The sequence below is a fragment of the Rissa tridactyla genome, chromosome 9 (genome assembly GCF_028500815.1).
Source record: "Rissa tridactyla isolate bRisTri1 chromosome 9, bRisTri1.patW.cur.20221130, whole genome shotgun sequence".
In the NCBI taxonomy this organism is placed as follows: Eukaryota; Metazoa; Chordata; class Aves; order Charadriiformes; family Laridae; genus Rissa; species Rissa tridactyla.
Window position 1 is genome coordinate 19,662,999 of NC_071474.1, and position 23,106 is coordinate 19,686,104.

At 39.2% G+C, this 23,106-nt stretch overlaps 1 protein-coding gene across 6 annotated transcripts in view; it reads left to right on the top strand.

Annotated features, from left to right (window-relative positions):
• TLN2 (talin 2) overlaps positions 1-23,106 on the top strand; it is a 192,677-nt gene that overhangs the window by 150,293 nt on the left and 19,278 nt on the right. For all 6 annotated transcript variants that reach the window (XM_054213457.1, XM_054213456.1, XM_054213460.1 and 3 more), the window contains 8 exons: positions 996-1,162; positions 2,595-2,778; positions 4,765-4,890; positions 6,466-6,582; positions 8,672-8,857; positions 12,990-13,097; positions 16,892-16,997; positions 20,271-20,395. In XM_054213457.1, coding sequence (XP_054069432.1) covers positions 996-1,162; positions 2,595-2,778; positions 4,765-4,890; positions 6,466-6,582; positions 8,672-8,857; positions 12,990-13,097; positions 16,892-16,997; positions 20,271-20,395 — 1,119 coding nt within the window. The remainder of the gene's footprint in view (positions 1-995; positions 1,163-2,594; positions 2,779-4,764; positions 4,891-6,465; positions 6,583-8,671; positions 8,858-12,989; positions 13,098-16,891; positions 16,998-20,270; positions 20,396-23,106) is intronic.

The following is a 23,106-nucleotide window of genomic DNA, read 5'->3' on the forward strand; positions in this document are numbered from 1 at the left end:
TGACTTCTCTCTCCTTTTATTGGGCACAGACATTGAGAGTCAAATGTCAGTTACTTTTAGATGTCACCAAGCATCACTTGTTCAGCCTGTCTTAGTGTGCTCTGAGCTGTAGAAATTCTCCAGCGTGTCATGCCCCACGAGTATCAGCAGTTCCAAATTTAGGCAAGGGTAGACTGTATTTTGTAAGAAGAGTTAAAGCTGATAAGGAGTAATAACGAATCACAGGGACAATCTTTTTGGGGAGGGACGCCTTTGAATCTGAACAGAACCTCCGGAAGAACTCTAGCATTAGAAGTCAGTATATCTATCCCCATATGGAGCCTTTCTTGCAAAAGCAGAATTTAGGACGCTGTAGTATGGCATGAGAACAGCATCCCAGCTGCGGACCTTTTTAAGTACAGTGTTAATTAGGTGAAATGGAGAACTCTAGCTTTTTTTAGTGATCAAAAATGATGCTAGATATAAACTGATATATTGTATTTCTATAATTTTCTATAAATATAACAATATTTAGTATCTGGATTCAGAGACTCTATACTTTCTGTTTCTCTGACATTAAGGTTTATATCTGTACTGCACATGACTCCTGGGCTGCTTGAGGATGGTGTTTATTTGCGTGTTAGGGAAAAAGCAGTAGCTCTTGGGTCTGACATTGATCCTGCAGAAGTTTACATTACCTCTGACTGTATTACAAGGAAGTATTAACTGATGTGTTTCACCCTATGATGAACAGATCTCTTCGTTCTGTCTGGCAAGTGGACTGCCTAGCTGAAATCCCCTTTAATTTGAGACAGTCTTTAGTTGTCACAATGAGTACTGCACAAAGAGAGCAAATAAGGGAAAGAGGAGGGAGAAGTTTATTAAAGTCTGCAAAATGACACTGTGGAATGAATTTCCACTGTTGATTCCGGTCATACTATAGAGCTTGCTTAACTCAACCTCCCATAAAGAGGCTTTCTTTTGATGACCACCTTGTTGTTTTATGTTGTTTCCAGGTCTCCTTAGTTTTATCTGCCCTTCAAGCAGGAAACAAAGGCACACAAGCCTGTATTACTGCGGCCAGTGCCGTGTCTGGGATAATTGCAGATTTAGACACCACTATCATGTTTGCTACTGCCGGAACCCTTAATGCCGAGAACAACGAATCATTTGCAGACCACAGGTCAGTGTAACTGAAAAAGCTGGAAGAACATGTACACAGGGGAACAGTGGAACTAGCAGAAGTGACTGGAATGTGGAGATAAATTTTTACCTGTCTTAGATTCCCGTGAATGAAATTGAATGAGGCGGTGGAGTGAGAAGAGAAAGAGGAAAATTGGGATAGTGGTAGGGGACAACAAACTTCACTTTGGTTATTTCTGTATGGAAAGAATTTTAAAAAACTAGGGAACATCTGCTGAGAGCACCTCCAACAGAAGACCACAACTGTAGCACTATTTTGGTTTTCTTTTGGTTTTGTTCAAGCTGTCTCATTGCATAGAATACCATATGCTGTTATTCCAGTAGTGAAAATTAGTAGTCTGTGACATTGAAGAGGAATCTTCTATCTACGTTTTTCCAACAGCTGTTCTTGACTGTCTGGCTGTTTGTCTTGCTAAATCATGCTTATGGTTAATGCTGTTGTGGACAGCAGAGATGGAAACGGCACAGCTATGCCATGCATTTTCCCCTTTGGCAGAGATAAGCCCATTTTCCTTTCCAGTAGCATCTGCAACAAAATAATCCCACAGCATTTTTCATCATATTAAGAGATTTGCAGCATCTGTTACTTCCTTTGCAGTAAAACCCAGGGCTTCACAGCCAAGACACTGACTTACTGCTTGGCAGCCTAGTTGGCCTATGCGACAATTGCGTGGCCAGCATTTATTTCCCTGACTTGTCAGTTCCTCAAGAAAGAGGAAAGATGCAATGGTGTGTAAATTGCTGCCATTCTGCAGACTGAAAGTAAGGGATTTTCATGCAGGTGTCATTAATCTCCAGGCTGACATTTTATGTGAATATGGTTCTAGTTCTCAGTTAACTTGACTTGTTTGTGAAGTGCTTACTCACAGGGGTTTCTTCTTTTACCCAAATGTTGCTCTGGATTTGTTGTCCTGACATGTCAAAACATGTATGTGGTGGGGGGCACCCTGGCTAGATCTCAGTCTCTCTTCCTTTTGCCCTTCTTGCTACTGCCTTCCTCACGAATAATTATTTTAGTTTCCTTACAATATGCTGATTAAGATGGAGGCTTTGCAGCTGTTACTTTCCTCACAGCATGGCCATATTTTCTTTTGGTGTTAAAATGCAGTGCTCTCTTCTTCCAGTGCCCTACCTCGTTTCTTTTCAAGATGGGGTCATTTTAATAAACTGCCTTGCACCTAGCCCAAAACATAATGCTAGTTTTAATAGTCTTGTCTCTTTTTCTTTTTTATTTGCAACCTGGCCTGTGGTATATTAGCATGAGTGGACACTGGCATGATGACTTACATCAGCTCTTTTATGTAGCTGTTAGTCACCATAACATCGAAAAACACGTTTTTTTTCCTCGTCTCCTTTTCCACTTCCTTCCCTGCTTCCTCTTTTTTTTTTTTTCTTTTTTTTTTTTGCTACAGGGAAAATATCCTGAAAACAGCAAAAGCTTTAGTTGAAGATACAAAATTGTTGGTTTCTGGTGCTGCCTCAAGTCAGGACAAACTGGCCCAAGCAGCTCAGTCCTCAGCTAACACCATCACTCAACTTGCTGAGGTAGTAAAATTGGGAGCGGCTAGCTTGGGATCCGATGATCCTGAAACACAGGTGAGATGTTTTATGATTTTTCTGATACTCTTAAAGAGACCAGAGACAGTTTTCAGTTGATAAGACTTTGTGGGACTTCTGCTTTTAAGCAACACGATGGGGTTCATCTCTTCTGGGACTTCTCTGGGTTTACTCAGACATCACTCTTTTTTTAGAACACAATCAAGAGCTTAAAGCATTTTGGCAAAGTATTTGTCTATTTTTACTAAGTTGTGATCGGACTCCTGACTCATCCCAGTTTTGTTCTGAAGAGCTTGCATGGCTTTATAGCTGCTTATCCAGCTTACAACTGGGCTGTGCACTATGTGGTACTTGTGTAGCCTGATAAGCTCTTGCCATTCTTTAGCTGTATCTGAGCTGTTTTTCATCTAACTTGGTAACTTCAGCCTTCAGCATAGATTATCTCAAATATTTATTCCGTTGTTTGTTTGGATCTTGTGAAATGGAGGTTGGCAAGCACGTTGCCAGTGTGCTTATGGTGGTACCAAATTAGTTTGAAAAAGCCTACTCCTTTGCATAGTGCTCTGAAAGGGCTGTGTGTTCTGTTGTGCTTGACCCTTATGATGGACTAAACTTCCAAGATGTTCTTTTCTAGGAAAGTACTGCTGGAAGCACTTTTTTTTCTTTTTCTTTTTCCCTTTTTTTTTCTTTTTCTTTTTCTTTTTCCCTTTTTTTTTCTTTTTCTTTTTCTTTTTCCCTTTTTTTTTCTCTTTCTTTTTATTTTTCCTTTTTTTTTTTTTTTTAAGGGAAGGATTTCCATAAACTAGCAACATTTGAAAAACATTTATCACACATTGTAGGTGTATCCTGTGTCCTAAATGGAGCATTTCTAATAGCTTTAGCACACGATGCTGTCACAAAATTTTTCCGTAGCAGCAACACCTACTTTAGCGGGTGCAACAGAGTTTTGGATGTCTTATACTGCAAGTTGCTGCACAAGGTAGGCAGTTGGACAACAGAGAATTGCGTCAGCCTGTCCTGTGGCTCTCGTTCTGTTCTTATTTCCATGGTGAAGGAGCTTCTGAGCTACCAAAAGCCAAATAAATTTTTCAGGAAGAACAAAGACTTCGCTTCTGTATAAGTTACAGTGAACTATAAACACAAAAGAATGAGGCTGTTTTATTATTATTTTTAAAGCTACAGAAATGCAGTTCTTGAGAAGTGATTGTTCCACATCTTTGCATTTTTATTTTTTTTCTGAGCTTTCTCATTTTTGGTGCATCTTTCAACATTTTCCTTAAAATGAACTCTTCTGAATTCCAGCAAAATGCTTAAAACATCTGATTTTCTACTAGTGGAAAGGGGAAAGGAGAAGGATTTAGAGGAGAGAATTATTCCAATAATACCCTAAAACAATTAACAAGCCTGTTGTACTGTCTGTCTTTTGACATTGGGTTTAGGAGACAGTATCTTCAGATTTCTCCAGATTTTACTTAGGATTCGTGACTTTAAGGCCAACCAACTTATTCAGCATTTAATTCTGTAAAGCCTCTTACAGAGGTTTAACTTTGTTTTCTCTGAGAGAAGTCTCCCTCTAACACCTAGCCATGGCAAGTACATTTGATCTTTCAGTAGGTGATTTCGGAATTGGTACATAACTGTAGCATGAAACTGTAAGCTTGTAATCAATGTGTTTTCTTGCACTCATCCTGCTTCCACCGAAAGGGTGAAGAACATGGAGAAAAGTAAAACTCCTCTTAGGGAAGCTCAGAGGAAGGAAATCCTACCTGCAATCAGCATTTCAATTTCTTCACAGGAAATAGTCACTTCTATGAATTCTGACCAGTTATATGAAATACTGTAGCTATCAACACAGCTTTTCCTCTTCCATAATACTCCATGTTTTGCTGGGTTAGAGGGAGGGTGGTACTATTTGTGTACCAATAGTAGATTTTTATTATTTTTTTTGCTGTGTTCTAAAAATCATGCCCTCCTCCAGGCTGCCGTTTCTTGCCTGAGGCTTATGGCTATGTCTCACTCCTATAGGTTGTCCTGATCAATGCTATCAAGGATGTTGCAAAGGCCCTTTCTGACCTCATTGGTGCTACCAAAGGAGCTGCTAGCAAACCAGCAGATGATCCATCCATGTACCAGCTGAAAGGTGCTGCCAAGGTAAAACCTTATTCTTACATTATATTTGAAAGCATCTGTGCAATCACGTTTGACAGACATGTGAAACTTTGATTTCAACAGTTTCTGATTGCCTGAAATCTCATCTCTTTCTTTGTTTCATTATCATCCCGGGATGATACAGAAAAATAAGATAACACTATTGAGATTCCATGAAGCTATCAGTTTTTGTAGGCTGTCAGATCCTTTCGTGTTTTTGATGAAAGAACTGTAATCTTTCTGAAGAGAAACTTCTTTTGCAAACCCATTATCTGAGGGCAGGTTCTCTTTTAATAATGTTACAGACTGAGATTTAGCCAGTACAATGCGGTACTTAAATACTACATTCTAAACAATGACATATGCTCAGGATAACCATGCAGCCTCTTTATTTAGACCTTGCAGCCTGGGGAAGGAGGAAGAAAGGGCGGGAGGGAGGAAAGACAAAAAAACCCACCTCCAATAACTCTACAGTAGGATATTGTGCATTTCTGACCCCTCTCTCCTAGATCTTTCCAGGAAGTACATAGGTATCAAAGCTCAAAACTCGCACGGATTACACCGTACCTGTGATACCTTTGTGCTTTATTTTCCCTACACCTGAGATGTATTATGAGATTTGCCTCACAACGATTTTGTGGCTTCATGTCTACAAAATATTTTCAGATGTGGAGATTTAGGTGATATTACTTCTGTTTCCACATTATGAGAGTGTCGTGGCAGCTTCTTGCTTGGCTGGAAGCTCTTCTCACTGTCATGTCTGTTGCTTACCTCTAAGACCTGTGCTTCTTCCTTTCAGAGCACGTGATAACAGTAAACTGTTGAGGCACTACTTGAAAATGACCCATCTAGTCAAGAAAAGTGGCTTCTTGGCTCTTTTGACTGTGAAGAACTCTCTGTGTTTTAAGTCATAATTGTCAAGAAGCCGGCCTTTCTGTCTCTTCTTTTTTTTTCATTGTAGCTATCATTTGTATCTCAAATTATAAATGAGGGGATAGGAAAGGCGTAATTATTAGAGTGATGATTAGGTTATTCTGCATCAGGACTATTGGGTTTGTAACAGGAACAGTAACGCTGATTCTGTGTTTGCATTTGGGCTTGAGGCTGGTGTTCGGCTGCTTGCTTACCTGGGGTTTTGTCTGATTGCAGAGAATGTACCAGGTAAATTTCAAAAAGAAATACCATACCTCTGTTCTTTCAATTTGCAGTGTAAGATGTGCAGGGAGAAAAGACACTAACATAATCAATCTGTATAAGAGACCTACACTGGAAATGTTGTGAATCTTCCATTTATTTTTTTTTTTTTTGAAATTTTTTGCCAGAACACTCACACTTAACATGATACTGCTCTGCAGTTAGCAATTGTGCTGCATTTCTGCAACTTGCAGGGAGCTTTCAGAGATTGGCCAACAAGAGACTTGGTATTTACTCCCATAACAAGTACAGTTCATGAAGCCTCTTAGGCCCTGTTAGAAGTAATAATGCTACCCAGCTTAATTTGCCTTGCTCCATACCCTGCTGCCTCTGAAAAATGGGAAGGAGGAATCATGTATTTTTGTCTTCACCTCTCTTCTTCAGGTGATGGTAACAAATGTCACGTCACTTTTGAAGACTGTTAAAGCAGTAGAAGATGAAGCTACTCGAGGGACAAGAGCTCTTGAGGCCACGATTGAGTACATCAAACAGGAACTCACGGTACAGGATAAAATAGTCATATGTGGCAGTTATTGAAAGCATGCTCTTACACTCAAACCAGTCTGCACAGCACCTCCTCCTCAAGCTATGCTTTACTGCCTTGCAGTTTAGTTCTCTCTACCTGTTGCAAATTGCCTCGGAAAGTACAATTACAATGCCACTTCAACCTGTCTGCTTTCAGATATTACCAGTCCCCACTTTGAGATTTGAGAGGCTGCTGTCACGTACAAATCTGGAAGCAGCTGCTGCTTTGTTCTTCAGACATTAAGCTTTCACTACAGTTATTCTTTTCTGGGTCCAATGCTATTCACTTATTTCTTTTGGTCCTCGTTTTGGTAATGTCTCCTCAGCATCATAGCCATATTGCACCCGCAGTTTCATCTTGTTTCTATTTTTCCTTTATTATAAAATGGTGCTACCAGTGATACATAGCATCTATGATATTCTGTCTGAGCAGGAATTAACAGTAGCGTGGAATTCTCTCACAAATTAGGTGTTAGACCACGGCAATTCTTTTCCTTCCTCTTTAAGATATGAAAGTATAGCCTCCAGCTGCAGCTTTCAGGGGTTTTTTTGTGTTTTTGTTTTTTGGTTTTTTTTTTTTTTGCTAGTACACTAGTCAGTCACCTAAATTAATACATGTGTGTTTGTGAAGAAGCCTGATTTTTTTCCTTCCTTTACTTACAGTCCATTTCTATAAAAAAACTATAGACACAGCCTTCAGCAGAAAATATTTTGTTGCGTAGTCTGTGGATTAGCAATTCTTACACTGTAACTGCAGCGGCACAGTTTTGCCTTGTCAAGTGCTTTCCATAAGAGCACTATTACACTACAATACACTTGAACACTACAAGTGCATCTGTTTTTCATTGTGTGAGCAATGCCGTTGTAATGAAGAAATAACTCTTGTTTATTTTAGGTTTAGGTTTGGGGTTTTTTTTAAATACCTGTATATAGTTGTTGGGAATTCATACAGTGTCTGCAGTGGTAAAACCTCCTGATTCAGTACCTGATCAGGAATGTTCTGTATGATACCTAGTGCTCGTTACTGTTACTGGCTAAGTCACATTCCTTCCCGTAACTGATCTAAAAACCTGTCCAGATCTGTCATTGAAGGATTGTGCAGTATCACATCTGCTTTCTCAATCTGGTTGGTATTACTTTGAAAGGTTCCTTCTCTGCCTTTTCATTTTGTAAGCATGCCTAAGGAATGTGTCTGTGGTGGTGTCATCTCTCTCATGGGGATAAAAGTGGAGTACTGGGAGAGGGTCGAGAGGAGCATGGGATCGCCAGGCTTATTTTTGTCCAGACATTTGCATTCTGTAACCAGATTGCACTGTATGTAGCCAAGAAACCTCTCCTGGTTAGTGGCCCCTGCACACTAAAAGAGTGGCAAGCAAATACAGACTAAAGCTTGGGAAAAGGAAATATAAGGTGAAAGTAAGGTTACCTAGCTCTTATTACCTACATCTTACTGCAGTTCATTTATTCTACTGTTCACGACAGTAGTATGTACTGACAGATAATTTGAACTATTTTCACACAATTCACCTTGCAAAATTATGTCTTTAGGTTTCTAGGGGAGATGAAGTATAGTGTAAGAGACAACGTTCTGTCTTGACTTTTTGAGTATTTCAGTGATGTTCTCAGTCTGTCCTGTGCTGTGCTATCCACAAGGGCGTGGTAGGGCCCAGCCTTTGCAGGGGAAGGATCTCCTCATGTGAGCAGCCTCAGCAGCAGTCAGGGTGAAAAAAGAAGATAATTAAAGGAATAGTAATTCTTTTAATCCTGTACCACTCAGAACAGCTGTCTGTACCAAACTGTCGTGCAGGTAGTTAAATGGTAGATGAGATGAATGGGTTAACAGTTTTTTGTATGCTTCCCTCAGCTTATTGTTTCTCCCCGCTGTCTGTAGGTGAGCAGGCTTATCAGGACCGGGCTCGTGACAAGGAGGAATGATATTCAAGTACTCCAGATATGTTTCTGATTTCCTGCTGCTCAAAGGCTGCTTCCAGTTGCTGTTTCTTTCTTATGGTGGTTCTGTTTTGACCTGAATGGTATCAGGCTTTCCTTCTGCTTTCACTTTTAGGTGTTTCAGTCAAGCGAGGTTCCAGAAAAGACATCATCACCTGAAGAATCAATCCGGATGACGAAAGGAATCACCATGGCAACTGCCAAAGCTGTTGCAGCTGGGAACTCATGCAGACAGGAGGATGTGATTGCTACAGCAAATCTGAGCCGCAAAGCAGTAGCTGACATGCTAACAGCTTGTAAGGTAAAGATTCGCTTCCTTAACTAAGACTGATTTTATTATTTTGTGTGTGTGTGCGCCTCTAAATCCCTTGAATGTTATAGTTTCTGCTCAGTTTCTTTGTATTAATGCTCTACTCTTCAGATGAGAAAGTTAATGGTTATGATAATTTCAAGGGAACATATCTCTCAGAAAGGGTTTTCTGTGCTATGCACAAAAAAAAGAAGCAGCAGTAATATTGACTATTTTCTTTTTATGAAAATTAGAAGTTTTCTTTGACCTGAGATTTCCTAGTTTTCAGTCTCCTATTAAACTGGAAGACAAACAATTTGTGCAAGTAGTAGAACATACAAATAATCCTATGGTCCCAAATGTGATTTCAGTATTTCTAGGAACAGTGAAAGGAATGGTGAAAGGAATCACTCAGGTCTATTTTTAGCAGTTCCTTCCTCCGTAACCAACCCGGTCAGTTTGCTCAATTTCTTCTGTACTTTCCAAAAATGTGTTTTTGCCTTTGCAGTAAAAAAATTTGTACCCTGTATTCTATACTTGCGTGAGCTAAACAACTTTCAAAAACTGACCTGCAAAACTGGGGGGAAAGTATGTGTCTATTGTATGGCTATTAAGCCATTTGTTGTTTGGAAGTGGCTAGTTCAGACACATTTTTGTTTCGGTCTATCCAAACAGGCAGCAAATTCTCAGGAACGGAATCCTCTGTTTCCAAAAACATTATAAACACACTCGCATAGACAATATGCAGGCCAATACATAATTTTGAACATTTAATTATGAGCATTCATCTTTTTATGTTTACATTTGGTCCCAGTTAATTTAATGGTTTTGGAGTTCATGCAGCTGACATAGATGAAACTTCCTGCAAACTGAACAATGGAGGTCTGGGATGCTGGAAGAGCATTCGGGATCTCCCAGGGAATTACCTTCACAAAGAGAGCAATCTACAGAAGGAGAATGGCTGGGAATCAGTTTTACTTCCCTGTAATGATACACTGGCAAGGAGTAATATCTAGTTTTATCTTGTCTTGCTTTCCTAAAATCAAGAGTGGTTATTGGGCAAACAGGAATAAAAGTCTCCAGGTATGCTAATTTTATGCACATCTAAAATGTATAACAAAATAGTCATGTCATTTAACAAAGCTTTTAAATATACAGTTTGTACCAGACTTTATTTAGAAAATCCTGTTTCTACAAATTTTGCTGAGAGACTTAGAAGTCTTATTTCATTAATTTCTACAAATTGATTACTGTACATGACATTTCAATGATAAGCCACATCCCTTGAATTTTAGGGGTAGGAACCAGCAGTCTTAGCCTCTATGCTGTAAAAGCTGTGCAATGCAGCACAACTTGGGGTTTGTGGTATTTGACGAATACTGGAGGGGTTTCCAGTGTGATAAAGCTAGTCTGTACAGTAAGCACTGACAAATAATCAGATTTTGATGTTCTTTGGGCTAAGACAAAAGTGCCTGTATGTGATCTATGGCAGAATTGTATAGAACGTAGCTCAGACTTCCCTGGTCTCAGGAATTTAAATTTAAGCTCTATTTCATTGCCAGCTGCCTAAGGCAAGTAGCATAAGGGATTTGACTTATTAGCAGTTATATATATACTTGTGCTTGTTCTCCTATACATGAATTTATAGTGCTTGTTACTAATTCTACATTTATAAGTAGATGCCATTTCAAAAGACAATGAGGTTGATTACTGCAGGATGTAATGAACCGAGACAACTCTCATGAAAGTCAGTGGAAACACTGTAATTGCATTTACTGAAGGTTAGAGCAGGCCCTAAGATAATAACAATTTCTGTCTTTATTACCTATTTGTATAAAATAATGGCTATGCAGTAAGTAACCTGTGCATAATATCACTATTTTTAATGATTGCTGTTGGAAAGGAAACAGATACGAAAGGTCCGCCAAAAGCATAGAAAATAATTGAAGTGAATAATGACTTAAGTCATTACATAGCCAGTAGATTGAGGGAAACAAGTATTCACCGTTTCTCAACACTCATTAGACTGCATCTAGAATACTGTGTCCAGTTTTGGGCTCCCCAGAAGAAGAAAGGCACTGTTCAAACTGGAGTGAGCTCAGCAGAGCCCGCCCAGACGGCTGGGGCTGGAGCGCAGGCCCTGGGAGGAGATGCTGAAGAACAGCTTATTTTTCATTTTCAAATAGGGCAGAAGGATACTTCAAGTGTTTCATATGAATACATTGTAAGCACCCTAATATGCCTCTTCTGCACTTAAATATTATTGTTACACATGCAATTAGAGCAAAAATCTGTAGGAGAGAAATATAAACTTCTTTTTATGCTTTGCATACATAGTCAAGACTGATAACAGAATATTTTTGGGGCATTTTCAAGGTTCAATGAGTCTTAAAACAAACTATATACCTCACAGCAGACTAAACAGGTGATAAAGTCATTTTAGGAAGACATTTTTGTAACCCAGAAACATCCCAACAGAAATCTTACCACACCAGTTAGGACTTGCAACAGAAACGTTTACGTTTCCAGACGTGCATGGAAAGCCTGCCGAAGCATCTCAAACCGAAACGTGTGTCCAAAGAACAAGAGAACACATGTATTTCCTCATGCCGAGGCTTCTGGAGCATGTTTGAAGTATGCTGAAGATTGGGAAAATCGTATTCTGTTTCCTCCCATCTCCTTTCCCGTCAGATCATTTGCAGACAAGATGAAGAGATGAAGGTGGCTAATGAGAGCCCTTTTCGTGCTCGGCTGATCTTGAAGTTCCCGGTAGAGGGAGCCCACAGACCAGCCCAGGCCCAGCTGGCCGCAGCGCCTGCTCGGCATGCTGAGGGTTGCAGGAAGGGCCCAAATAAGTGAGCCGTGAGATAATCCCCCGCCCCAGTGGAAGACAGGGGGCTGCAGGGGTGGTAGGAGCTCTTCTGAGAGAGGAAAGGCTAATTGTTAAGATTTTTAGGAATTTTCACTTGCCAACAACTAGCACTTCTCTTCAATTAAAAAGTTCCCCAGAAGTTTATTTTAGAAAATAAAAGGCTTGAAGAAGCTGCAGTTTTCACTTTTTATTAAAAATGAAATGAATTTGTCAGGCTTATGTCAGATGTCAGACATACTTAGTGGAAATCCTTAAGAAGTTAAAGAACTGACTCTATTGCTGCTTCTCTATATTTAAACAGATAGTTCCATCACTGCCTATTGCTGTGTTGAATCTCGACGTCAAGCTAAAGCCATTAGTAAGCTCTTATTACAGTGTGTTGCCACATAACAGAAAGCAGCTAACACTTTTTTTGGGTGGATGGGTTGCTTGGTTGGGTTGGATTTTGTGTCTGCCATGTAGAATAATGATATTCTGGCACTTCCATAGCACTTTTCATCTGCCCTTTGGAAAGTTTTCGATAAGGAACAAACTATTATCTTGTGGAATGGAGAAGGAAAAGTGAGACAGCCACGTTTGACCCGGGCACTGGGCTGGTGGTTGACTTCTGACTGGCCCAAAGTCTTCTGGGGCCAGTCCAGTGCTTTGGTCTCTAAACCAGATGGCCACTTCTGCTTTCATTCCTTGATGGTAGGCTCTACAGGCTTACAATAAAAAAAGTGGGTTTAGCATATTTCTAACCTGTAAAATGTAAATGGCCGTTTGTGGGTGGCAATTCTTATTTTTGTTGGTATTAGTAAAAAAATAAAAAAGAAAAGCCACAATAGCATTACCTTTGCACTGTAGAACAGTATACACACAACCCAAGAGCCCATTCCAGCCCCAAGATGTTTTCCAAGTGGTATATTTTCATTAGAATAAATCATAAATCCTTTTGTATTTTCAGATGGTTCTTCAAGGGTTTCTCTATTTGTCCTCAACTGTCAGAAAGAAGTAGTGCTAGTGCTGACAATGCCTAAGGGAGAACACTAAGAAAGACAGCAGATGCACACCCAGACAGGAGGATGTGCTGATAAAATAAAAAGTGTTTCCAGTGCCATTCTCAGAAGTGGAGCTCTGCTGCTCTTTGAGCGCAGTTGGCTTCCACTGTTACAACAGAAATGGCTGGCCCTCAACCTCAGAGGTCTTCCCTTCTCTTTCTTCCAGCTTCTCTGTGTTGACCTTCTCTTGTGGGAGCAGTTTTGGGGTACTAATGTTGTTTTACCTCCTCAGCAAGCATCATATCACCCAGATGTGAGCGAAGAAGTTCGAGAGAGAGCCCTGCGCTTTGGAACAGAATGTACCCTGGGATACTTGGAACTCCTGGAACATGTTCTCCTGGTAAGGAGTAGTCTGCATGCATATATTGGATCCTTCCAAGGAGAATAATCTCTCTGACGTCTTTCTATAGTGGCTGCTGGTGATACATTATTTTTTTTTTATCAGTTTGCCACAAGATTATGAGCATATTCAGGAAAAGCAAGCTAAAATAAACTCAGTACTTTAGCTCAAACTGCAAGACAGAAGGAAGACTGGAAGCATTTAAATGGGACTGAATTCTGGATCAGATCTGGAGGCAGTACAGGTCCTGACCTAAAAATGGTCCCTAACAAAGAAATCAAAATAAGACACTTTAGTATTCTTTTAATCCCACTATAAGCATTAGACATATTAGGCACACTCCTGTCCCCAGACCAAAGAGATTAATGTAATCTTTATGAAAGTGCTTTTACATGCCTTTTGCAGTCCTGATTCCAGGAAAATAAGAGGCATCTACTCAATGCTATCCCAAAACCCCAAGCCAGCACTGCCTCACAAAGAGCTCTCCAACTCATGCCAGACATGGCACCCCCAAAGCTCTGCATAAAACTTCTCCACTCAAAATCCAAACTCATGAATTCTGCTGCCAGTTGGCTTCTTGACCATACATAATTATCACATAATATATTGTTCTTCTGTTGCTGTTACATTTGTAGGAAGCAATAGTGTGTGTTTGAACTAACATTTGTGAGATATTGAAGTTTCTGGAGGTGACTTGAATCAGCAATCAGCTTCATGGACTCCCAGAGTTTTCTTTTAAGTGGCTTTAAGCTGACATATTAAAGTCTCTGAAACTGAAATTTGCAGACACTAACTGCACATTAGCAAATCCAAGTCAGCTTTACTGCTGAGAATACAGCCTGTCTAACCATTTACATCAGCTCTTTGAAATATACATAACATACAAGTAAAGTCACAGTTATGCTTGCCACTAGCAGGGAAGATAGTTCAAGAAAGATTGATCTTGTTAATGCAATTCCTAGAGATGCATAGCAGTAATTAATTTGGCGTTAGATGCGTGATCCATTTTCAGTTTAGAAGTACTTTGGGGAATTTTTCAGATTTGGTCTCCCAAACGCAGTCATAGTACTTGTTTCAAACTATATGCCAGAACAAACCAAAGGCTTGAGTCATTTTTTGCTCAGTTTACTTTTCTCTCTCTGCTGAAGTAAAGAGACTGAAGGTAAGAAAGACCTGTTCCTTCAATAAAGTGGAACAGGCCTTTCTTACCTCAAACTGCTTTACTTTCAGGGCCGTAAAGCCGTGAGAAAATCCCCCCCCTTCCCCCCTTTATATTTGCTGCCTTAGAAAACTGGCTCTGACCCAGATTACAAACACAATTGCAGAACATAATGTCTGCATGGAAAAAAAGATGTATGGAAAGGTAACTTCACCTTGACTCTTTGCTGAAGTCTGTCTAGAACTAGTCACGTTCACACATAACACATCCATGCTGTGCTCCATAAATGTCAACAGGATCTGGAAAGCACATGAAAAAAGATCACTTTCAGAGGAGCATTGAACTAAGTACGTGACAGACTTTGCTCTAGGAACTTTTGCCCTCTTTCCCCTGAGTTCTAACTCTTGGGGGTTGTGGCAGAGACACAGTCTATGTGTAATCCAAGTGATTTGTTTGCTTGTTCTGTGGTTACCTGAGCTGTTCCCCTGCCATACACAATCTTGCTAACTTAATGTCCTAGCTCAGATTTGTTTTGCTCAGGTAAAAGAAAGCAATAGCACAATGGTTTCAGTGTCAGACAACCCTGTTGTTTCCTGATCCCTCTGATAGTTCAGAACCCCTAGGTCTACAATGTCATTTAATTTATAACCTCCAGAAACGCAGATCATCTCAGATTAGAAATCTCGAATAAGTCCACGTGGCACCTTGTGGTACAATTGTTAGTAAGTTCAGTCATGCCCTCGGTAGTCGGGCTAGGGGTGATTGCATGGGTGTCTCAACACAGGGATGCCAAGGAGTATTATTCAGCAGCCATATTTCTTTGAAGATGGTTCTTTTTAGGCGCAAGAGTTGTCAGATGCAATATCTAAGATTCCTTAAGTCAGTGTATTAACTCATGCAGAGGTTGCATTAGGCAAGTGGCACAAAACTGACTTGGTTGTTCAAAGGAATATTCCTCTAATCACCTAGCTAGGGGTAGGGCATGGGAACACACTAATTAAACTGATGGGCATGCACAAATTGGTATGAATAAACTTGCAAGTTGTATTCTTAGCAAAGTTAAAGACTGACCTGCCTTCCTTCCTTACTCATATGCTCCATCTCGGTCAGTATGGATTCATGCTGAATTGAGGGGAAGTCTGAAGCCTTTGTTGTTGTTCTCATTCCATGCCTGTACATGACTCTGCAGGGGATGAGAATCTGCTGTAAGTTCTAAATTGGCTTTAAAACAATGCAGTTTGTAAAGTGCTATTTTAAAATTTGCATTTGTTTGTTCAATTTCAACATTGTCACCACTATCATAGGTAGCACTAGTGTTACAGTTGCTGGAGCAGAAAATGTCATTCTTTGCTGTCCTGACTACATTCATGTATTTTTGGACACTTTTGCTTTTGTGGGAAGAAAACCCTTGAGATGCTCAATTTCTGTCATACTAAGGGATTATGCAGCATATAAACCTTGGTTATAACTGCGTTGTTACATTTTATGAGCATTGAGATTGTTTAGCTATTGAGGATTCATGTAATTCTGTTTATTGTGGACGCTAGTTGACTAAAGATCATCCTTAAGAAGACCAGTCCACCCATACATTGACATGGCAGTTCCAGAGAGATAGAATTCCTCATGTGGCAGAGTTCTCACCAGGCAAAATTAAGAAAACAATTCAGTTTAGTTTATTCTGTCAAAGTAAGAGTTTTGACTGCAAAATGGGAAACACGCTTACAAAAAGATAAAATGTATTTGTAATGTGCACCTAGTTTTCAGAGCTGCTTTATGAGGGAGTTTTTGAAAACATTAAGAAAATGCACACCTGAATGTGACTTTCAAGACTCAACCTCTTGTTTTGCTCTTAAATCTCTCTATATATCTGTCACTCTTCTCTCAGAAGTAGTTTTTGTATAAACATGAATTTCTAGAACTTAATCTCTTTTCTCCTTACAGTATGGGAATTAAAAATGCAAATGTTGTTCCTGTTCAGGAGAACAATTCAATCTCACTGTCTGAATGTCTGACTGTTTTCCATTTGAAGAAGCACAGTTTAATACTTGATGCAAATTCAGTTCAGAATTGCCTTTCTTTCCCTTCTATTTAAGGGTTTTGCCCAGGGTTGGCATTTCCATTGTGTTCACCATTGCTGATTTTTTCCAGAACAGCCAATTAGCACTAGCTTGCAGAACTCTGTAATTCTATTTCTTAGAAATAGTGACCAAACAGTCTGTTGATACTAGAAAATCAGCTCCTCTCCAGCAGTGTAGAAAGACTAAGCCTGATGCGTAAGTATAATGACTATAATATCTGAGAATGGAGTGCTAAAGCTGCATATTCCTCTCACATATACACACATGCACCTCTGTTTTGGAGAATTCTGTCCTAGTTTTAGGACTGAGAACTTCCAGACAATATTGTCTGTTCCTGTAGAAAGACAAGGCAGTGCCATTTTGCTAGGATGCATCAGACGTTACAGTATAAGCCTTTGCTCCTAGTGACTGACAATTGTATTTCTCTCACTGGACTCAGGTTTTGTCTCAGCCAATTGCTGTTAAAATAAATCTTTCGGTAGTGTGTCTCAGGAATGTTCCAGCATTCTCTGGAATTCTTACTAATACGCATTATAACGTTTTATCTTTTTCTCTAGATCCTTCAAAAAGCAACTCCAGAACTAAAGCATCAGTTGGCATCTTTCTCCAAGCGGGTTGCTGGTGCTGTTACAGAGCTCATCCAATCAGCAGAAGCAATGAAAGGTGAGTTGGGCAGCCTGGCTACCAGTATGGTGTGCTTTATACTCCAGAGATGATGATCTATCGTTTTTGTAGTTTAAAACAAATCCAAAAACTTTAAAAAAAAACCAACCCTTTTAGTATGTTCGAGGTGGCTTGATACCACCTACTTCAATTCTTTTCATTTCTCTGCTGGTATTCAGTTGTTCGTAGTGTTGCTAAACTTGTCTAAACTTGGTAAACTCTCCCACTTCATATGATCATAAGTCATCTGTAAATCATGTGGCCTTTGAAGATGGAGCCATCAAGCAGAGCACTCAAGATGCAGTAGCAGAAAGCAAAATACAGTATCGCTCCTCTTGAACTGGTGGCTGAATTGTAATTGGATGGCTGGTTCCTTTCTTTACACTCATGTTTGTTCAGTCAAAATAAGTCCTTTGCTTTGCAGTGATAGTTGCTTTCCAACTCCAAATAAAAAAGGATACCGTCATCTTACTGAATTAATACTCAGCCTCTAGCAATGATGTCAATGTTAGGTCTATAGTGTTTACAGTCCTCTGTCTGGGTCCTGCTCTGACAAAGTATGTTAATGAAACAATGAGAGTTCAGAAAATTGTGGTCTGGATGTTTTCCTGAACTCTTAGAATTGAATTTCCTGAACTCTTAGAATTATTGTGGACAAATACAAATTCGGCACTCAAATAAGCAATGAATTCCATTGCTTAGCAGAAATTCACTGTTCTTATAACAGATGCGTGATATTTTTCTCAGATACTGCCTTCCTTGGTAAAATTTTTATCCAGTGATGCATGTTGAACTCGTAGGACCACAGGTCTAACATTCTACATTTTAAATGAGATGAATACATATTAAGGGTGGTGGTATTAAATATTAGACCACTACTGCTGAAGCACATCTACTGCCAGATTTACTGGGAGCTTCAGTCTAAAGAAATCTTCACAGCCATCAGAAAGGCCTGGGAGCGTTCCAATCTCATGGGTAATAAAAAGCTACGGTTAAATATTTTGAATAAAACATTGTAATCACTTTTGTATTTAATTCTGCTCACCCCAGCGAAGGCTTCTAATAAACTCATATTTGTTCGATCCTTCTTTCCTAAGCTAGGCCAGAGACCACTACATTAATTTTTCTGATATTCTGTGTAACATACACTGCAGGTTTTCCTCAGTTATTTCCTGCATTTATCAGTACACATTCCTTGGAAAAGAATCCTGACTAAACACTTTTCATATATGGGAATCCCTTATTATTGTCTTATGTTTTTTTCCCCCCTCTATTTCTTAATATAGTTACTCTGTTTCATATAAATGTGATCTACATTATGCTTTTTCCCTGTTCAAGTAAATTCATTGAATTCTTCAGCCTTTTCTGAACTCTTCTGTTTTGAAATTTCTGTTTCCATTTGCTAACAAGCCAAGCCAATATCAGAATTTTTCTGTTCCTTAATGTGTTTTAAAAATATTTTTATTATCCTCATCTTTGGAGAGATCTATTCATTTCCAGTATTTTTTACATATTAATTCATATTCATTAAAATAAAAATTAATTAATTTTTAATTTATTTTTTAACTTACTGCCTGTAGGGAATTTTTTTATTCGCTTTAGAAGCTTTTTTTGTGAAAATTAAAATGTTTTTTTAACGATTCTCCGTTTTCATTCCTAACTTTCATTTATAGATCCATGACAAAATGTTGTCTTCTAACCAATTTAGCATGAAAATGTTTTCACCTGTTGAAATGCCTTTTCTGAAGAGGAACTGCTATACTTTACAAGTTTGGTTTTGACTGTGTTTATACATGCTGCCAGTATCAAAAATACTTTTTTTTTCCTGCTTATCTGCCAATATTAGGGTTTAGTGTAGAATTCCTTCATCTTGAACACCATGTGAGCTGAGAAATTGTCTCGGGTAATGTTTTGATATTTGATATAAAATACATATATAGGGATTAGCAGCATGAAACAGCTCTAGGATTACAGTAGCGTGTATTTTAGATTTCTCCCAGCACATCATAAGTAGGAGCCAGTCGTTTTGTATTCTCCTGCGATTTGGTCATTCACAGCGGAAACTGCCTCATTCTTTAGCTGGTGAAATGTTGATCCATAAGCATTCAAGGTTATTTCTTTGATGTTTGATGAATCAGACATGGGTTATGCTATTCCTGATGCAAAGTGCCAGTATTCTTCTCCCCAGTCGCTCTTCCTTAATAAGGATTAGTTATTAAGTTGATTCAGGTGATATTTTAATATTAGGTTCACCTAGACTTGCTGATCCAATTTCAATAAGTTTAACTAAGCCTTAAGAGATTTTTTCCTTTTGTTTTTTTTTCATTCAAGCTTAGTCTTTCTTTGCCTGATATACATTACCTCCCGTCCTTCTCTGTTTCCATCTGTGGCTCCACTTCCTCCCCTTGCCCTGAGTAGCTATGAACTTAGAAGTTTTCTTCCTGGTTTCCTTCTCTCTCTCCATCTGATTTTTCCCTTTTGCTGTTTCATTGCTTCCCTCAATCCAGAACACGGATGCCTTCTGTCATCCAGGGAATAATGTTACAAAATTGAAAATAATAGTGCACTGAGAACTTCTAAAAATCTGAGGTCAGCTCCAGCCAAGTATTCGTTTTGTGGACCTACAAAATTTCTATGAGCCAAGAGAAATGCCAAAAACTCAACCAAAAAAAAAAAAGAAAAAAAAAAAAAAAGGAAGAGAAAAAGAAAGTTGACCTTTGAATAAGTTACAGAAACTGCTTTGGCCTTCTCTACATTGCTGTTAGAAACGCATTGCCAAAAGCATGCTTTCTTCAGTCAATACTAGCTTCATCTCTAACCGCTGCCAAATAAGAGACTCTGAAAAGTGTGCTGTGGATGATTATCTGTTTTTGTCCTCTTTACCGTTCTGTCAGACTTCTCAATGTACCTTACAACTTCTAACCTTCAAGTTAGAAACCATCTTAGTAAGAGCTCTGATAAACACAAGTTGAGTGACGGCTAGTTTTGTTCCTAGGATGGACAGTATCCCTTTTTGAAGATGCTTTGTTTACACAGTTCTTAATTAAGTTACTTTCGTAACAGAATAATCCTGCTAAATACTTTTTTTCACTATGACTTACATTTTGCTCTCAGTGGCATAAACTACAGTGTTTTTATGCCATTATGGTACTAAAATAAGCTTTTTACAAGGTGCATTCCATATTTGACACTTGAAGTGTGATTGTAAATCACCGTTTGAATGGCAGCTCACAGTGGCACTGAAGTTATTGCCTTTGTCTCCATTAATTTCAGGGACAGAGTGGGTGGATCCAGAAGACCCAACAGTCATTGCGGAGACAGAGCTACTAGGGGCTGCAGCATCAATTGAGGCTGCAGCAAAGAAGTTAGAGCAGCTGAAACCAAGAGCCAAGCCAAAGGTGAGTGTCCATCCCCGTTGTTTCTTTGAAGTTAATAAAGCAGCAGATGCATATAGCCCATATACTGGTGTATGCTTTGTTTCTGTCCATGATAACAGTATAAACAGTCAAACCTTGCATCAGTCTCAGTGCCACTAGACACTGCACTGGATGGGACTTACCCCTGAAGGAAGCGGGTAAAAAGATGCTTTTCAGGGAGTGAGTCAAGCACCAGCCATGAGCAAGCAAAGGAAGAAATGCCAAATGCTGGAAATGCTTTTAAGAGTTACAGATTATTTACTTTTCTTTTCCAAACACATTTTACTGATGTGAAAAGTCATTCTTGCTTTCCTTCAAAGGCCCTTTGTTCTCATCTGAATGTGTGTAGTATAGCAGGAGAAAGCAGCAGCAACACAGAAAGGATTCAGCAGAATGCAAAAGACCTTCAGGATTTTCTAAGATTAAAACCAGAGCATGTTATGCCGTACTGAAAGAGTAGCTGCTTCAGTATCAAATCAGATATGTGGTATGACCGTTTCTATTTAATTTTCCCGAAGGAAAAGAAATTACAGTTCATTGTGAAAGCAAGTAATGTTGCATATTGCCAGGTCATTTCAAACGTGTCTCTGAATATATCATATAAAATTAAGCCAACTATTTTCATGTGTGGTACAGAGGGAATACATGAAACTGCTGTTACTTCTGGTTGTGTGCATAGCTCACGAGACTGGATCGCAGAGAATTGCTACCTTTTGCCTAGTGTGGAATAGCAGGCAGGTTTTAGAAGAAATTACCGTGTTGCCTAGAATTGCATCTCTTCAAAATGAAAATCATACTTTAGCTGTGAAATTGACTTCAGGAAAGGACTATGTGTCTATTTCCCTGTTTATGCTGCTTTGTAGGTGCAAAACTGTTTTCTGAGTAAAGCTAATGAGAAGACTTTCTGAAAAGCAGGGCCTCAAGAACATTCAGTGTTGGATGATTGTTTTTGGTGCAGGGTGGTATTTTGTCATTCAGGAACATGAGATGAAATAGTTCTTGGTAGCTTCACTCTTTGAGGACTTCCCACCCCCCACACCACCCACCCCCACCCCCGGCTTAGTAATAGGAATAAATTAGCTCATGAAAAAGAAATGCTCTTTGTCCTGCATTTTTTTAACAAGTACATCCATTTTGTTTGTAAAGAAAAATGGTCCTTTATAATGAGATTCTACAGAGCAGAGGACACAGGCTGAGTCTGAGGAGAGGAAGAGTCCTCCATCACCTTTTCCATACAATCACTGCACAATAGCATATGTGTGTTGCCTAGTAACCATGGAGCAGTTTCCTTCCAACATCTAAGCCACTCCAGGGTCATTGTAATTTCCCAGTGAATACAGATCTCACACCTGCTCCTCATTTAGCATGTTAATTTGAGTATCCAGTCTGCCTGTGATTTATTGCCCTGTTTATTTGTCATTTTCTGAAACTAAAATTCATATCCAACTGTTTGTTTAATTTGGGATTTAAACAGCTTTTACATCCTTTTTTAGATGTTTAATCCCTTTCACAATATGGATTGTAATACACATCAGAGGGACTAGGAAGATCACAGAGTGGCTCAAATATCCCTTTTTCTGCTGAAGACTTGTAGATTGTATCCTCCCAGAGTAGGATTTCCTGCTTTGAACAGGCTCTGTCTTTCTGATGGTCATCTCTGACAACATACACGGTGTTGTCGTGGGAATGCCTAGACTAGGTAAGGCAGTTGATACGATTGATTTTTTTTTTATGCTTAGTCTCTGAAATGCAGGAATAGTAGCTATCTTCTGCAGTGGAACAGACCTCTGGTCCAACTAGACCAATATCCTGCTTTGGTTAACAGGAATCATCACCAAATGAACTTGCAGAGAAGTCCTTAGTTGGTAATTTTAGAGTAATCTGCCTGCAGGAAATCCATCTTCTTCATCATTATTAATTGGTGTCTGATTCTCTATTTTTGGGTAAGCTTCTGTTATTGGGGCAAGGAGTGGGAGTAATTTGATTTAGGCTGGAAATTTTCATCATTGTGTGTCCCAGTTTGTCTATTACCTCTAAAGAAAAAAATCAATAGTTGAAGGCAGGGGTTTTTCTCATTTGTTCCACTATCTTAATTTTTTTTTATACTTTCGCATTTTTTTAATTCTTGTTTTCTCTACATATTTTTGCACCTATCATACCCCCTTGATGTCTTAGACTGAGACCAATAGCATGAAACTTTCCACTACTGGGAATCATCTTATCCCAGAGAACATTCCCTAATAAGACACAGACCTGCTAACTGCTGCCCATGTCTTATTGTATGATGCATATTCTGTTTGCTTTAAATCCTGGTCATTTGGCTGCTGGTGAATGTGCTCCTAAAATGCTTAGCCCACTAGTCTACTGCCCCATCGATACCCTGTTAATATTTGTCTGTCTTCTGAGCTTGTGTCTTGCAAACACTTTGAGGATTCCTATAAGTAGGTGTTCTTAACTCCTTTGCGTAACACAAAACCTGTTCACTATTCTCATTGCGGTGTTCAAGGTGAGGAATGATCTGTGAAGCACTAAGATCTTTATTGTTTATTAAGCAAGCTTTGGCTGTCGTATTTCCTTTAATTACTATTACATTTTTCCTGAGGTTTTGGGTTTTTTTTCTGTTTTCCATTTTCAGAGGGTCAAGTGTCTTGCAATGCAGACACATATTCTTCCTGGTATGCAAATATGCCACT